At 40.2% G+C, this 17,748-nt stretch overlaps 2 protein-coding genes across 51 annotated transcripts in view; both read right to left on the reverse strand.

Annotated features, from left to right (window-relative positions):
* Window positions 1-4,120: 4,120 nt before the first annotated feature.
* Window positions 4,121-5,025, reverse strand: REP15 (RAB15 effector protein). Its single transcript, XM_078339055.1, has one exon. The coding sequence runs from the start codon at window positions 4,909-4,911 to the stop codon at window positions 4,201-4,203; it is 711 nt and encodes a 236-aa protein (XP_078195181.1). The 5' UTR covers window positions 4,912-5,025; the 3' UTR covers window positions 4,121-4,200.
* A 900-nt stretch (window positions 5,026-5,925) lies between these two features.
* Window positions 5,926-17,748, reverse strand: part of PPFIBP1 (PPFIB scaffold protein 1) — a 184,655-nt gene continuing 172,832 nt past the window's right edge. For 43 of the 50 annotated variants that reach the window (XM_078339054.1, XM_035255987.3, XM_035255985.3 and 40 more), the window contains 6 exons: window positions 13,475-13,597; window positions 12,666-12,791; window positions 11,869-12,057; window positions 9,249-9,428; window positions 8,520-8,585; window positions 5,926-8,381 (listed from right to left, as the gene is read on the reverse strand). In XM_078339054.1, the coding sequence (XP_078195180.1) occupies window positions 8,295-8,381; window positions 8,520-8,585; window positions 9,249-9,428; window positions 11,869-12,057; window positions 12,666-12,791; window positions 13,475-13,597 (771 nt within the window). In that variant the 3' untranslated portion in view covers window positions 5,926-8,294. The remainder of the gene's footprint in view (window positions 8,382-8,519; window positions 8,586-9,248; window positions 9,429-11,868; window positions 12,058-12,665; window positions 12,792-13,474; window positions 13,598-17,748) is intronic. The other 7 variants (XR_013522732.1, XR_013522730.1, XR_013522728.1 and 4 more) reach the window with 1 other exon arrangement.

The raw sequence follows: 17,748 nt of genomic DNA on the forward strand, positions 1-17,748 counted from the left end.
ATTTAAACATCTGTATGTGTTTGTCTGTCTTCCACCATTAAGATAGAAACTCTTTGAGACTAGGAACTTTGTTCTTTTTTACTGCTGGATTGGCAGGGCACAGAACAAGCCATACATGTAATAGGCACTCAGCAATTATGTTTGAATGAATCTTTCTTTCATTTACACTTTTTTTTTGCAACATATTACCCCAAATTGCAAAGGCTGAGCTTGACTCTATGCTATTGGAGACCTCTCTACCAGAAAGAGGAAACAGTTGTCTCTGCCAATATCACCTTCTTTAAAAAAATCATTTTTAATTGCCAAGTAATTGTACATATCAATACTTCATTTTATTAAACACTCTTTCATGCCAATGCCTAATGAAGGATAAATACAAGTCCGCAGCTGTGTTCTTCCTATTCCGGGTTCCTCAAGGAGAGGGCTATGGGGGTGGATAAAGAATCAGAGTGGATTTAGATTATTGTACTACGCACTGTTTTGGAGGAGGGAAAACAAAGCCATTTCTTGATGCTGAAGAGAATATACGTCATGTTTTTTTTTTTTTCCCTGAAGCTGCAGGCATCACAGGGATTATAAACACCCACATCCTCGCTTTCCCCCAGGATTTCTTTGAGAGATAAGTTGAAGGAAGGGATTTGGGGGCTGGTGTTCCCTAATGTTGCAAGGCTTATTTTAATTGGAAGAACACCCAGTTAATGGAAAGAAAATAGCATGCTCTTAAGCCTAAATCTAGATTGAAGTGAACGATGCGCCTTTACATTCGCTGTGGATCCTGTTTACTGGGCTGGATAAAGAATCAGAGTGGATTTAGATGATTGTACTACGCACTATTATTATTATTATTATTATTAGACTGAGTCTTGCTCTGTTGTCCAGGCTGTGCAGTGGCCTGATATTCACTTGCTGCTACCTCCGCCTCCTAGGTTCAAGTGATTCTCCTGCCTCAGTCTCCTGAGTAGCTGGGATTACAGGTGTGTGCCACCATGCCCTGCTAATTTTTGTATTTTTAGTAGAGACGGGGTTTCACCATGTTGATCAGATTGGTCTCTAACTCCTGACCTCACGATCCACCTGCCTCAGCCTCCCAAAGTGCTGGGACTACAGACGTAAGCCACTGCTCCTGGCCAATTATTCTTAATTTCATAATGAATAGCAGTCCTACAAGGTAGATATTGTCATCTCAAGTTTTTAGATGGGAAAATCAGGAGGCATTAGGGCTCCAGAAGAAATCCAATGGCACTCTCAAGTCTGCCTGAGGAAAAAGGACATCTCCATGGTAGGGGCAGGGTGCAAGGAACTAACAAAGAATAATGAAGCACCCTGGAACCAACAATGGCCTGAGATGGGAAGGGGAGGAAGCTGGAGTCTCAGGGAAGGGCCAGTTGGACAGGAGCTGTTGGGAACCAAGCGTAGTGAGGCGGAGAGGGTTGGGCTAATACATTCCAGACTTGTTCCCCTTCTGATTTCAGGCTCTCCACTGAATGGAAGCCATAGTGATGCAGCCAGAGCCCAGAAGAAGACAGAGAAGGTGGGGAGTAGATGTGGAGGTAGAACTGAAAATAAGTAGCACAGAGGTTTGGTTGGGTAAGTCTAAATGAAAGAGCTGGGATTTTAGTTTGACCTTAACTAAACTCAGAAGTTCTTTCTCCTTCCTCCATGACAAAGTTTTCACAGCTCTGGATTGTGACCTATTGGTGGTCATGATATCAATTGGTGGCTTGCAGTCAGCATTTTACAAACTGATGTAGAACAAACTATCAGAGTGCACTGCAACATGTTTCAATTATAAAGATCACAGCGGCCAGGCATGGTGACTCACACCTGTAATCCTAGCACTTTGGGAGGTGAAGGCAGGCAGATCATGAGGTCAAGAGATGGAAGCCATCCTGGCAAACGTGGTGAAACCCTATCTCTACTAAAAATACAAAAACTAGCCGGGTATGGTCGTGCCTACCTTTAGTCCCAGCTACTTGGGAGGCTGGGCAGGAGAATCACTTGAACCTGGGAGGTGGAGGTCGCAGTGAGCTGAGATCACGCCACTGCCCTCCAGCCTGGCAAGAGTGAGACTCTGCCTAAAAAAAAAAAATCACAGCAACAGAGGTATTTCTTTGGAATATACTGCACAACGCCATATTGCACTTGCATGTCTTAATTTAACCTCACAGGAAGATGCCCTAAATTCTGAAATACAGAAAGGGCTAAGGCCATAAGAAGACTGTCAGAAACAGAAGCAGTTTTAAGAGGTTGGATGCAGGCGAAAGGCTTCAGTCCACGTTTCTAATGGCTGCATATCAGTGAACAGGCTGTTCAACAACAGGAAAAGGAGCCACAAATTAAGGTCAGGAAATGGAGAAAAAATGAGCAACAGCAACCAGCTAGCATCTTTGCAGGTGAACATCTTTGTGGTCTCAGCAATTCCAGTAGTTCAAAATCAGAGAATTCTCTTTTCATATATTTGTTTATTGAGATGGGGTCTCTGTTGCCTAGGCTGGAGTGCAGTGGCATGATCACAACTCACTGCGGCCTTGACCTTGTGGGTCCAAGTGATCCCCCCACCTCAGCCTCTCAAGTAGCTGGGACTACAGGCACACATCGCCATGACTTTTTGTATTTTTTGTAGAGATGGGGTTTCACCATGTTGGCCAGGCTGGTCTTGAACTCCTGGGCTCAAGCGATCCTCCTGCCTGACTCCCAGAGTGCCGGGATCACAGCTATTCCTCCTTGCCAAAGAATTTTCCTTTCTTTTATTTTTTGTAAATTGATTTTACTTAAAATAATTTATAAGCTTACAGGGAATATTCTTTTTTTTTTTTGAGACAGAGTTTCGCTGTTGTTACCCAGGCTGGAGTGCAATGGCGCGATCTTGGTCACTGCAACCTGTTGTTGAACTGCCTCCTGGGTTCAGGCAATTCTCCTGCCTCAGCCTCCCAAGTAGCCGGGATTACAGGTACGCGCCACCATGCCCAGCTAATTTTTTGTATTTTTAGTAGAGACGGAGTTTCACCATGTTGACCAGGATGGTCTCAATCTCTTGACCTCGTGATCCACCTGCCTCGGCCTCCCAAAGTGCTGGGATTCCAGGCTTGAGCCACCGCGCCCGGCCCAGGGAATATTCTTTACCTGACTGTAGAGTATGGGCTTTGTAACTGGACAGACTTTACTTTTTTGTTGAGTCAATAGATTTATGAGTTAACTAACTAACCTCTTTAATTTGGCAAATAGAAACCTCTTAGAGTCATGGAAGACACATGCAAATTACGCTAATATATGTAAAGCATCTGACTTGACTTACAAGTACAATAAGTAATGGTGATTCCTCTTTGTACTGTTATAATTCCACACTGGCGTTTAAGCAAAAATGGTTATTATATGTGAATACATTTTCCTTACTGCAAAGGCTAAACAAATATTATTATTAAAAGGACCTGTTATATAGGTCACTGTTTTTAAACCATAGGTAGAGCTAACACTCAAGTGAATCTCAAAGTAAATCCCATCAAAGTCCTCTCAGTGCAGAGACAGCAGATAGGGAGGAGGCAGAGTAGGTTAAGTGTTGGAGGAGAAGAACACCGTGAGTTTTTCTCAGGAGTCCTGAACCAAAACTATTAAAAATATATACATATGAGGATTCATTCTGTTGCCCAGGCTAGAGTGGTGCAATCATAGCTCACTGTAGCCTCAAACTCCTGGGCTCAAGTGATCCTCCCATCTCAGCCTCCCGAGTAGCTGACCACAGGTGCAAGCCACTGTGTGTGGCTTGAAACTGGTGTTACAAATGTTAATTAAACCTGCTCAATAGCCTTACCCACTACTTTACCCTACCCACCTCCCACCAACAGATGCAAAAACACATTTTATACTTTTGAGTGCTAGACTTAGTATTTCAAACAGACACCTTTTTTTCTTTTTGCAAATCAAACTTTAAATGTGACTGTATTATCTCTTCCCATTTTTATTACTAAATAAGTAAATGAAATATTAAACTAAATTATAAGTTTTCCTGAACTACAGCCAGGGTTTTTTTCTCTCTCTGTAATTGTGATACGAATATATGTTGAACCCAGTGATCATTTTAGGTCAATGGGAAAATAAAAGAAAAAAAAATCCCATGCTGGAATGATGCAAATAGGTGAGCTTGTTTATTAGAATCTTTTTCTCTTTTCTTCTTACAGGCCAGTCACATCATACATATCCAGGTCAGAGAATGCTAATATAAACCTTGCCCACCTCTCTCAGCCCATCTTTCTTACTCAGACAGCTTCCAAGCAGCTCTTTGATGAAGATACAGTCTTCAGTTTCCAGAACAAATTGAACCACAGCCTTCCCTCCTGGCAGACGGCTCCTCACCATCTGACTTTTGACACTGTCCAGGACAACTGCCCTGATGTCTTTAGGCTTTCCCGGCATCCCAAAGATGAAAAACAGACCCAGGCAATCCTTTCCTATCAAGTTACAGAATTCTTCCAGCTTATCAAATCTACTTTTCTTCCAGGAAGACTCCTCTACCCTTGATTCTGGATTGGAAAGGTCACAAGGCTTAGATTCCACGAAAGAAGGTGAAGACATCTGCAGAGTCTGTACTGCCAGCTGAAGCTTTATTTGCCTGTCGGATCCCCAAAAGGTCCAAATCCAGTCAGCGCCAAATAGTAAGGCTTGGTGCTTGGTCATCTTGGTGGTCGTCAGCCATTCATCAATTCCCTTTTCTTGACAGAAAGTGATGAAATGGATTAAGAAGATCTCATTCAGAGTATTTGCAGCTGGGCAGAGTTTACTCAGAGGATATTCAAATCCAAGGTACTCCTTCAGCTTCTGAGCCGCATGGACTATAGCTTCACTGACCACCTCACAGACCCTGGGCACCTCTTTGCTGTCCTTCAGAGCCAACTGTTGTGATGCTTTTTGCCCCATTTTCTCTGCATTCAAATATCAAACAGGTGAATCTAGTTCAAAGCACTTCTTTTTCAAAGAAAAGGTTCTGCAGGGAAGTCCCATCTGTTAATATGGTTCATGTTTTAACTCTACAGCTTCCTTGGGTGTAGTTAAGCATATATACATACAGCTAAATACACGTTAGGCCTCTGTTTGTTAACTGGGTGTTTTGCATTCATACAGTTCCTGCTGGTTTAAGTTAGTGATATCAAATTTCACATGAAACATCTGTTCTATCTAGGTTATATCCACTCTACTTTTAATCTTTGGTAATCTCTTCCAAGATATGTTTCCTCTTTCCAAGTGTTAAAGTAAAAATAGCATGTTAGTTCTTTTTGTTGCTGTTTCTTGAGGCAGGGTCTCACTCTGCTACCCAGGTTGGACTGCAGTGGCATGATAATGGTTCACTGCAGCTTCAACCTCCCTGGCTCAGGTAATCTTCTCACCTCAGGCTCTTGAATAGCTGGGGCTACAGGTGTACACCACCACACCTGGCTAATTTTTACGTATTATTTGTAGAGATGGGGTTTTGCTGTGTTGCCCAGGCTGGTCTTGATCTCTTAGGCTCAAGCAATCCTCTCACCTCGGCCTCCCAAAGTGCTGGGATTGTAGGCATAAGCCACTGTGCCCAGCCCACTATGTTAGTTCTTCAAAGATCCATATACCTCTTTCTACAACTAACTTCTCCCAGTCTGTAGGTGAGTCATTTCCATTTGCTTTTTCTATATCCCTTCTGCCAGTACTTTTCCTTCGTTAATTTTTTTGTTTTTGTTTCTTTTACCTTTTGCCATGATTCTTCATTCCTCAGCTCAGTTGATTCTTTTCCTACAAAATCTTCTCAAACAAAGGACTCAAATTCCTACCTGTTAATACATGTTATAAACTCCATTCAAACAAATTTATGGCAGTTTATAAAGGGATCATGTTATTTTCTATACCAGAAACAAAGCCTGTTACTATGAACAATGGAAAATGAAATAACGGCAATAAAAATGAGGCAATTATCAATTAACTTTATTTCTTTCGTATGGTAACACCAGCAATGTATGATATTTTGTAAATAATATACATCATAAAAAATTAACCTTATTACATATCATCAGTTAGGTTATACTGTCCTGAATAAAAAATATTTGGCATCTGTAACAGTCTCCTTGTATTTTAAACCAGGTTCTAAGGAAAAATTGATTTTTTCAAATGGTGACATCTAGTCACATTAAAATAAAATCCAAATAAAGTCCAATACAGTAACCAAATAATGAATGGTAGAGTTTAAAGAAAATTATTATTAGCATTAAATCATTTTAGTTATGAATAAATAGTAATTTGGTACTATAAGTTTTTTAATGAATAACTTGGTAACTTGCTGACAACTTAGAAGATAATACCGCTGATATTCAAATACATTTTATAATCAAGTCCAATGGCAGGTACTGAACTGCCCACTTCCACCTCAATTTGCGAAAACCTGTCTACTGTAAGGTTGGCTACCATGAGTAATTATGTAGCACCGAATAAAAAATAGAATATTTTTCTAATATTCCTACAAATATAATAAACACAGTAACAGTTTTTGCTGCAGCGATATTTTTTAAAAAGAATATTTGGGCCCAGTGCTACAGAAAAACATGAACTACATCTTATTATCACAAAACAGCCATTACGAAATGAATTTTGTAGCCTCTGTTTTTTCGATCTTTGAAATAAAATGTTCAGACAAATATTCAACTTTTTAAAAAGCTCCATTCATTGATAGCCTGAGAAATGTACAATGAACATGTTTAGGCAGACTGTTAGTATTTTGGTGTAATGATGTAGTTAACGAAGAGAAAAACAATACTGTGAAGGTTTCTGCTTTGATTTTGGTTTCCTCAAAAACTATTTCTACAAATTTTTTTAGTGGGGGAGGGGATTCTGAATGTATTCCAGTTAGTAGGCCGGGCACATGCAGTGACTCACACCTGTAATCCCAGTACTTTGAAAGGCTGAGGTGGGAGGATCGCTTGAGGGCAGGAGTTTGAGACCAGGCTGGGCAACATGGTGAGACCTTGTTTCTACAAAAAAAAAATTGAAAAATCAGCCAGGTGTGAAAGGTGGGGTGGGAAGCCACGTGCCTGTGGTACTAGCTACTGGGAAGGCTAAGGGGAGAGGATCACTGGAGTCTAGGAATTCAAGGCTGCAATGAGCTACAGTCATGCCACTGTACTCCCTCCTGGGCAACAGAGTAAGACTCTGTCACTTTAAAAAAAAAAAGGCTGGGTGCGGTGCTCACGCCAGTAATCCCAGCACTTTGGGAGGCAGAGGCGGGTGGATCACGAGGTCAGGCATTCAAGACCAGCCTGGCCAACATGGTGAAAACCCATCTCTACTAAAAATACAAAAATTAGCCATGCATCGTGGCGTGTGTCTGTAGTCCCACCTTCTTGGGAGGCTGAGGCAGAAGAATCACTTGAACCCGAGAGGTGGAGGTTGCAGTAAACCAAGATTGCGTCACTGCACTCTAGCCTGGGCAACTGAGCATCTCAAAAAGAAAAACCAACCAAACAAAAAAAAGTATACTAATGTCCCTCAGGTTCTTCCATATGAGGTAAAGGGATCCAAGATTAAGGGTGAAATTCTTAAACTGTTCAACAATTTTGTGGTGTCATCAAAAAGGAATATTTTATATATATTAATTTCTCCTCAATGATCAACATTGTCAAAAGTCAGTATGGAGAAAGATCATTCTGACTTCTTCAGAAACCAGCTGGTATATGAACATTCTGATCACCACGTTGTTTCAAAAATGTGATCTTTTCACCATCGTCCTTATGTCACAAAATAAAAGTTCTATTTTCTATGTTCTGTATATATACATATATTTAGAAAAATATATAAAAATAAGACGATAAGAGGCAAGTGGAGGTGCGGCTGGCATTTAGTGGGCACACCGAATGCTTAAAGAAGTTCCACATATTGATTCTGAAATCATATGATGTCCTACTTAGGTGGCTACAGTGAACACTGATGTGACAGAATCATTCACATCCTGGTTACTGTTCCCCAAATCCTCCATACCATGGATGTGAATGGATGCACTCTGGTAAAACACTCATCTTAAATCCAACACTTTAAATATAATATATCACAAATTTTTACATTAAATAGAAGAAAAACAATTATACTCTCATTCACCAGTGTCTTATATTTTTGCGGCAACTTCAGAATCGGCACGTTACTCCTGCTTTCTGTGTAAACGTCTCAAGGAGCAGAAGTTGGAACAAACAAGAGACCATCTGTTGCCTGCTGTATCTACTGTGAGTATTTGGAAAAGAAAGTAGAAAAGAGACTAAGCACTCCTCATGTTCATCCAGGTGCAATGGTCAAACATTTGAGTCTTCATCTGTAATGCTGGCACTGGGGGAACGGGCAGCAAAATCTTTAAACATGTCATCTTCTTTTAACATGTGCTGGAAAACAAGGAGACAGGGAGTCACATTGAGAGCCAAAGCTCAGAACTACACATTCTCCAAGAGACATGAGGTCTTTTGGGGTTGTTGTGAAAGACAGTTATAGAACAACATTTTCAATTCATTTCGTAAACTCACCGTCAGATTGTTGATGCCTTCAGAGAATGCACCTATCTGTCTCACTGTCCCTTCTGAATCTTCCATCTGCAAAGAACAAACCAAAATGTGACATATGTGTTTTCACAATTTCAGGGAAAGTGCAGCAAGAGAAACAAGAATCTAAGAAGAAATCATGCAAGCAGCACTGAATGGGGTAGGAGCAACAGAACACTTCTGATGATAATCTCCTCTCACTACTGCAATCAGAAGTGAAAAATCAGAAGAGACACTTTACTGACACAGCTAGTCGAATGCCTTTGCTAACAGTACCAAAGGATTGTTGATTAGAGGGGAAATATGTAGTCCCACAACTTGAATCTGAAAAGGCTAGGTAGAATAACCTGTCCATTCCTAACATGTTTCAATACAGAGATGGCAAAACATAGGTAAATATCACAGGCTTTGGAGCCAGAGTGACAGGTTGAAGACCTTGGGCAAGTTACTTAGCTCTCTGTGTCTCAGTTTCCTTATCTCCAAAATGAGAATAACAACACTCTCCATGTCTTAAGGTTACCATAAACATACGTTAAGTGCTTAGGATGGTACCTGGAACATATAAGCCATCTCTAAGTGTTCACTATTTTTTATTAATATCTGTATTTTTAGTTACTTGAAAAAAATATCCTCCATCAGACACAGCATACAAAGTTCCCGTCTAGTGTCTGAATGCTGGAAACATTTGAAAAAGGTATACTGTGTTGGACTAACCTGCTCTAACCGGTCCAAATCATCTTCGTCATACAGGCGCATATCCAAACCAGCTTTAAATCCTTTCTTAGAAGCACTTCCTGATGGCTGTCCCAATTCCATCGGACAAACATATTCTTCACCATCTTCCTGTTTCTTCTTTCTCAAATTCCCAAAATTGCTAAAGGCAAGTTTCTTTGGCTTTGAAAGAAAAGCAAACAAAAACATCCAAAGGATCTGATAAAATTCCAAAGGACTGATAACATGTAATTTTTTTTGCATCATCCCTCTTCCCTACATGTCTAATTTAATTTTTTACCCCATGTAGAAAGAAAAGTAACTGGATGTTTAAATTTGTATAAAAAAGAAAGGGCATCCTAGGCATACAAATGATGCAATGATAAATGACCCTTGTTATGAATCTCAGAAAATTAATCTTATTCTTCTTCATGTCAACTGGCTGGATAGTCACTGTCTGGACTGGCTTCAAACTCCTGGTCTCAAGAGATCCTCCTGCCTCAGCCTCTGGAGTAGCTGGTACTACACGCACATGCCACTGCACCTGGCTTCATAGTTTTGATTAGACATGCCTTAATGCAACGGATTTCTCAGGGCTAAGTCCAATTTTGCAAGGTTTTTCAATCTAAGATTAGCAAAATAAAATGGACCTTACTCTATTTTTTCTTGGGCTGAGGCTATGGTTATCTTGTGTGCCTATTCTGCTTCCATAATAGAACTGGTAATTGCTAAAATAATTTTTTGGAGAGAAAACTTCAGCAACACTTAGAAGAGAAACTCCACCTTGGTCATTGGATGACTCAGGCAGATAGGAAAAAAAAAAAAGTAAAAAAAAAAAATTAAAAAGAACTTGGCACAAATTTCTGGAGGACCTGATAACCCATCAAGTTGGTTGAGATAACATATTTAGAAGAGTTAATCTAGGATACATTTAAAAGAAGAAAAAGTAATCTGAATTTGGTATAATCCATAAATCCAGGTAAATTAGGAAATATCCATTCTTTTCTGGTTCACTTTGAATCATTTCTTAAGTATCTTTTCCTGTTTACAAGGCTGGTAAATCATAAGCCAGACAAGCTGAATCTGTACAAGAGAAATCTCTCTTCTATATTTGACTTATAAAAACAGAGCAACTGCAATCAATGGTTACAGGCTCTCTGCACTACCAATGCATGGATTTTGGAAGCTCAACATCATGCTCCTCATTATGATTTTTTGAGAGACAGGATCTGGCTCTGTTGCCCAGGCTAGAGTGAAGTGGCATGCTCACAGCTCAATCATAGCTCATTGCAGCCTCAAACTCCTGGGCTCAAGTGATCCTCCTGCCTTGGTCTCCAAAAGCACTGGAATTACAGGTGTAAGCCACCATGCCCACCTAAGAAGGAGCACTCAAAAAGGGACATGAACCCTGGATCTTCAGATTAAAAGTCTGACGCTTTACTGACTGAGCTATCTGGGTGCATTACCTTAATTATTACACTTTTAAAAGATATATACTTAGTTATCCCTCAGTAAATACAGAGCATTAGTTCCAAGACCCTCATGTATACCAACATCCGTACATGGTTCAGCAGTACCTGTGTACCTAAAAAGTCGGGCCTCTCTATATGTGGGTTTTGCATCCCTCCACATTTGCTTGGAAAAAAAAAAAAATCCAAGTAGGAGTGGACCTGTGCAATTCAAACTCATGTTCTTCAAGGGTCAACTGTTCCTTCAACTTGTCAGAATAGGCAGATAGCTAGACATGAGGGGAAGCCCCTGAGAAAAGAGAGGTCTGGAAAATCTCATACCCCAGAAACCACCCAAAACATGCATGCTAGATATGAGCAGAGAGGAGGAGAAACACCTATGCAGAAAGAAATGCCCCTTAAGATGCCCAGTAATCTCTCACTCTGCAGTTTACCTGCCAGAATGTAGCTAGCTGCATGCTGATAAAGAGGAGAAGAAGGCAAAGGAGAAATTCCTAAGAGAAATGCAGGTACAACACATATAGATTTCACTGCTACACAACCATTTTAGGGCGGCGGGAATGAGCAATGCAGCTTTTAGGTAGAACTGTAGCCAATACCCAACCCACGCATGCGTACCAACTATAGTAAGGGAGGGTCCTACAAACCTGGGATGGGAACTAGGCAGGGAAAAGGTGAGGACTTAAGGCAGGAGCGGGAAAATGAGATGAAAAAGACAGAGACTTAACACAGAGGCGAGAGCTTCAAGAAAAAAATTGGACATCATAAAAACCCAACACATAACTCTTGGGTTCATTCTCTTTCAGCAGCCCACTGTGCCATGGTTTCCGGAGTACACTGTCCCTTTAAATAAACATTGTTACTGTGACCCTGCTGTTTTCCCTGCAGGAACAGCTCGTGTACTTTTTTTTTTTTTTTCCTACAATAAGCTCTTTGCTCCCTATTTCCCTTCAATAAAGCTCTCTGCTATCTGTGAACTGTCTCCCAGCCAACATCTTGCTCCTGAGACAACTAAGCACTGAGGATTCCTGCATTTGCTGGAAAGCAACCCATCCACAAAACTTAGTATATCCCAGAAAACAGAATAACCAGGTAATTGATACAATGTGGCCTTTGCGCCAAGCAATTATTAAACCGTATGAGCCTGCACCAACCTTCACTTTGGCAGTAGCTGTTAGAAGGACATAATCTGGCAGCTCCATGGCATCTCGCTTCTGGTGCTGGGCCTCAGCCCCGATCAGAAGGTTGAAATGAGTGGCCAAATGTCTTCGCAGCAAAGTCTTATTTGGTGGGATGTTCAATAACTGAGCCATTGTTTCTACATTAAAACGAGGTTCTAGAACCTGTTAAAAAAAATTAAGCTCGTCAAAAGTCACCATAAATCATACATGTTTGTATGGTGCTTTATAATTTGCAAAGCTCTTTCACTTAGGTGATCTCCAGTGATCCTCTCAACAGCCTGGTGAGGTAAACAGGGTATGGACTTCGATCTTTAATTTATATATCTTTTCTCCATTTTGCCCAAGTTAGTGAGTGATAGAGCTGGTACTCAAATCCAGGCTTCAGGCATCCCAATATCAGTGCTCTCTACCTCTCTGGGGTGCAGTCCGTGGGAGCCAACTCCTTATGCAACATCAATGTGCAGAAATACAATCTGCATCCTTGCAGGGGTTTTCAAACATGAGCATATGAGAGACAGCAGCTACATGTTATTCAACATGAAGGGGATGATAAAAGAGAACTGGCTTTAAATCCAATCTAGATTTACATGATATCAATACAAATACTCTGAAAGGAAAGATTTACTAGAAATAGTGTAGGAGGGTTGGGTCAGATGACTTTAGGATTATGATAATAATAATAGGATATGATAATAACAAACTGATAATATCCTACTCACTAGACTGATGGAAACAAAATAAGTCAATTTGAAGTTAAATCAGAGCCTTACCATGAGCCCGCCATGGACGCCACTGCCTCTGAGGTTGGGGGCATATTCTGCCAAGTCCACAGAGCGCAGCCACTCCATCACTCGATGGTTTGTCCACTTCTGAACTTCTGATGGGGTGATGCTATTCTATAGGAACACACAACCAGGATCCTAAATACTAAATTGCATTTTCTGTCTAAAAGGTCTGGTCCACAGAGAACAGTTACTCAACATCCCACTAAATGCATAAAGAAAAGGAAAAACATTCTTTCTCTAACCTAGGCTGGAGTTGCAGTGATGTAATCAGGGCTCATCACTGCAGCCTCCACCTCCCAGGCTCAGGTGGATCCTCCTACTGCAGCCTGCTGAGTAGCTGGGACAACCAGCGTGCACCCACCATGCCTGGCTAATTTGTTATTATTTTTGTAGAGACAGGGTCTCCCTGTGTTTCCCAGGTTTGTCTCCATCTCCTGTGCTTGAGTGATCCTTCTGCTTTGGCCTCCCAAAGTGTGGGATTATAGGCATGGGCCACTGAACTCGTCCAGAAAAGGAAGTCTTTGTAGATATTTATCTCTGTGGATTAGGGAGTCAGGAAAAGGAAGAAAGCATAAACCCAAGAAAAGGAAGAAGCACAACTAAAAAAGAACCCTTGGCTTTGGTTACACAAGTGGAACCACCATGGAGAAAAAAGGAAAAAATACAGAAAAAGCCTAAGAAGTGAATGAGGCTGGATTTTAAGCGTCCAAGAAAAATAGCTCTTAGTTTCACACACACGGACAGTCCCATGCCTGGGAAGTGCATGCTTACAAACCTCAATATTAAAATGCTACCTCATCAGATGGCCGCCTCCGTAGACAGTTTGGTTCAAAGTTATTGATTCTCAGGACCTGGATGGCCCTTTTGATACTGAGATGGTGTAGCACACTCACAACCTTCAAAGACAGTAAGTCATCCTGCAAAAAAGCACAAAAGGAGGAGCTCACTGTGCTGGGCTGTAGCTGAGGACTTTCTTAGGGAACCTCAGAAGACTGGAGTAAGAGGAGAAGAGCCCTTCAAACCAATATGGCCCAAAGGCTTGTCAGAGTTCTCAAAGCTTTTATACAGTAACAGAACCCACTTTTCCATTAGGAACCACTTTCCCAAAACCCCAAATTAGTATTTGCCAATGAAGCTGGCATCCACCTGTTTCTCTCTCTTCCAGATGCTCTGAGACAGGACTGTAGAACCCCACAGCTCTGGAAAACACAGAGCTCTGAAACAGCTCTGAAAAACCCAGTTTGAAAAGCACTTGCTGGGTCACTACAAAAGGTGATTTGCTTTGCCTTGATCTGCACATACCATAAATAGGGAATGCCTTTGTTTCCTCTTTAGTTTTGAGAACTTTATCTGCAAATAAAGCATGTAGGCATTGACTAAACTGCCCTCTCTATTTCCTTTCAGCAGATAGTGAAGAGCAAATAATGCTCGCTGACGAACAGGATCAGGCCTTGGTTTTCTTGTCTTTTTTTTGGAGAGACAGGGTCTCACTATATTGCCCAGGCTCTTTCAAACTCCTAGGCTCAAAGAGTCCTCTGGCCTCAGCCTTCCAAAAAGCTACAAGCCACCATTCCTAGCCAAGGCTTGGTTTTCTGAACTAAAGCACATCATAGTTTTAGGGAAAATCAGAAGAGTGCTCTTGTTATACTATTCCCTGATCTTAATAATTCTCTAGTTCTAGATTATTTTTTTAGTAAGGACCTGTTTGCTATCGAATAGCTCTAGATTATTATGGTTTATCTAGAAAACATTGTGAACCATTTTGGAAAAACTATAACAATCAGTACAAAGGTTTTGGTCAGAATTAAGGAGAGAAAAAAATGAAGTTATAAGTATCATATATATATATAACCAATCAACCCCTTCAAGGAAGAATTTTCACCAGGCTGTGGCTCTTGGGAATATTTTCAAATATGGCAAACACACCAAAACAATTCTTTCAGAAGAAGGTAATAGTGGGGGCAGTGACAAGATAAACACCAGTCTACTTCCAAGCACACCCAGAAAATAAACAAGGAAAACATCTATCTTAGACACACCTTTCTGATAAAACATTTCTCGTGAAAAAAAAAAATGTGATCTACTACAGAAATATTGAATACAAACATTAATTAGTTTAAATCCTTGAGGCTACTAACTGGGAAAAAATGATTTCCTAAATTTTTTTCTGGATTAATTTCTTAAAAGTAGTGCCCTAAGTCAGAAAAAGTATTTATTTTAATCTAAGATTGAGACACCCATTCCAAACATTTCAATGTAGGCTATTTTCATCTCACTAAAGTCTAACAGCTTTAAAAAATATCTGAATACACAATGTTTACAGTGTGATTAAAATGTTAATTATTTTTGAAATTCCTTATACTTTGAAGGATTTTTAAGAGTTCTTTTATATCAAAACAGACTTTCTGGGTGATTTTCTTCTTAATTTGGATTTATTAAAACTTTTTATTTTATAATGATTTTAAATTGTGGAGGAGTTGCCAAAGATAGAATAGAATTCTGTATACCTTTCTTTTCTATTTTTTTTTTTTTTTTTTTGAGACGGAGTTTCACTCTTGTTACTGAGGCTGGAGTGCAATGGCGCGATCTTGGCTCACCGCAACCTCCCCTTCCTGGGTTCAGGCAATTCTCCTGCCTCAGCCTCCTGAGTAGTTGGGATTACAGGCACACGCCACCAAGCCCAGCTAATTTTTTTGTATTTTTAGTAGAGACGGGGTTTCACCATGTTGACCAGGATGGTCTGATTTCTTGACCTTGTGATCCACCCACCTCAGCCTCCCAAAGTGCTGGGATTACAGGCTTGAGCCACCTCGCCCAGCCAAGAATTCTTTATACCTTTTACACAGCTTCCTCTAATGTTAACATCTTACATAATCATGATTACATTCATCAAAACTAAGAAATTAACACAGATGATAATACAATCAACTAAACTGAAGACTTTATTCACATTTCACCAGTTTGTCCAGTAAGCTCCTTTTCCTGTTCCTGGATCTAATCCACATTAAAACACATATTTTGTGACTTAGGACTTCTGAGGTCAAATTTTCAGGGTCATTTACTCTTTAAGAGCCATTTCACAGATTTCTTGTGATTTTAAGCTTGAATTTGTTCACATTGTCGGGGGGAACATACTCATACTTAGATAGGAAGGCAAATATTTACTGAATGGGTTGCAGTCATAATCGTGAGCGATTAAAAGCAGGGATCTTGAAACAGCCAGAGTTCAAACTCTCTATGACTTTCTATTGCTAATTGTGGAAACATGGTTACCAAGTTATCCAATCTCTGGATTCCTTCCTTTATACGTGTAAAAAAAGTGGGGATAATAATAATGTTATAATACTATAGATACACAGAGTGTGTGTGTGTATGTGTATCTACACACACATATGTGTATGTGTATATACATATACACACATAATACCATATTTCTATATAGCCCTATATAATTATATGTATATATGTGAACAAATTCAAGCTTAAAATCACAAGCAGCGTATGTGAAATGGCTCTAAAAGAGTAAATGACCCTGAAAATTTGACCTCAGAAGTCCTAAGTCACAAAACATGTGTTTTAATGTGGATTAGATCTAGGAACAGGAAAAGGAGCTTACTGGACAAACTGGTGAAATGTGAATAAAGTCTTCAGTTTAGTTGATTGTATTATCGTCTGTGTTAATTTCTTAGTTTTGATGAATGTAATTGTGATTATGTAAGATGTTAATATTAGAGGAAGCAGAGTGAAAGGTATACAGAATTCTATCTTTGGCAACTCCTCTAGAAATCTAAAATTATTTTAAAATAAAAAGTATTAAAAACATGTATATATAGTATACACACTGTAATAATGGTAATATTAACTAAAAGGGTTGTTGAGAATCCAGTATTAATATGAGCAAAATGCTTAAAAGAATGTTTGACACATAGTAAACGTGCAACATATGCACACATTCATATTATTTCACACAGGTTTACATGATGTGCCCACGAAGGTAAGGGCTTGGGTTCAATGGTAGAGAAGAAAAATCCATGAACTGAACTCCAGGTTTTTTTGATACTGAGAAATGCCTACTTAAATTGGCTGTTTAAAACTTTCCACTTATTTGAAAAAGATATACTTCAAGTAGTTGGGTTGAAACCCATCTTCACCAAAAATACAAAAATTAGCTGGGCACAGCAGCACACACCTGTAATCCCAGCTACTCAGGAGACTGAGGCAGGAGAATTGCTTGAACCCAGGAGGTGGAGGTTGCTGAGTCAAGATTGCACCACTGCACTCTTGCCTGGGTGACACAGCGAGACTCCATCTCCATAAATGAATGAATGAATGAATGAATTTTAAGTAGAACATTAGTAGTGGCGTGGAATCTAAAACAAGGTTCTCCTGGAATCCATCTTTCCCACTGCTGTAAAGCAGGAAATAGTCGTATACATTGGCTGGAAGGCTAGAAAGTACAATAATGAAGGAACCAGATGAAAGTCTGGCCTTCCTCCCTCCTCCTTTAACCCCAGTAAGTCCTGCTGTAGCAGAACCAGGCTGAAGTGAGATGGGTGATAGAGTTTCAGGTACCAGTTGTTCAAGGAAAAATGGAAGGGAGAAGACAAGATCCTGAAGATGTCAGGTCAAAAGGGTAGCCTCTTCCAAATGGTCACCGCACATAGAAACACATAACTTAGAGACAGCTTGGGTTTCAAAACTCTACATTCTATTTTTAAAAAATCTTTAGGCCAGATATGGTTGCTCATGCCTGTAATCCCAGCACCTTGGGAGGCCGAGGCAGGCAGACTGCTTGAGGACAAGTTTTGAGACTAGCCTGGGCCAATATGGCGAAATCCCAAATCTACTTAAAATACAAAAAAATTAGCTGGGTGTGGTGGCGTGGGCCTGTAGTCCCAGCTACTCAAGAGGCTGAGGCAGGAGGATGGCCTGAACCTGGGAGGTGGAAGTTGCAGTGTACCAAGATTGTATCACTGCACTTCAACCTGGGTGACAGTGCGAGACTCCATCTCAAAAGAAACAAAAAAGGAAAAAATATATTTATGAGACATAATTTGCATACCAGAAA

The sequence above is a fragment of the Callithrix jacchus genome, chromosome 9 (genome assembly GCF_049354715.1).
Source record: "Callithrix jacchus isolate 240 chromosome 9, calJac240_pri, whole genome shotgun sequence".
Classification (NCBI taxonomy): Eukaryota; Metazoa; Chordata; class Mammalia; order Primates; family Cebidae; genus Callithrix; species Callithrix jacchus.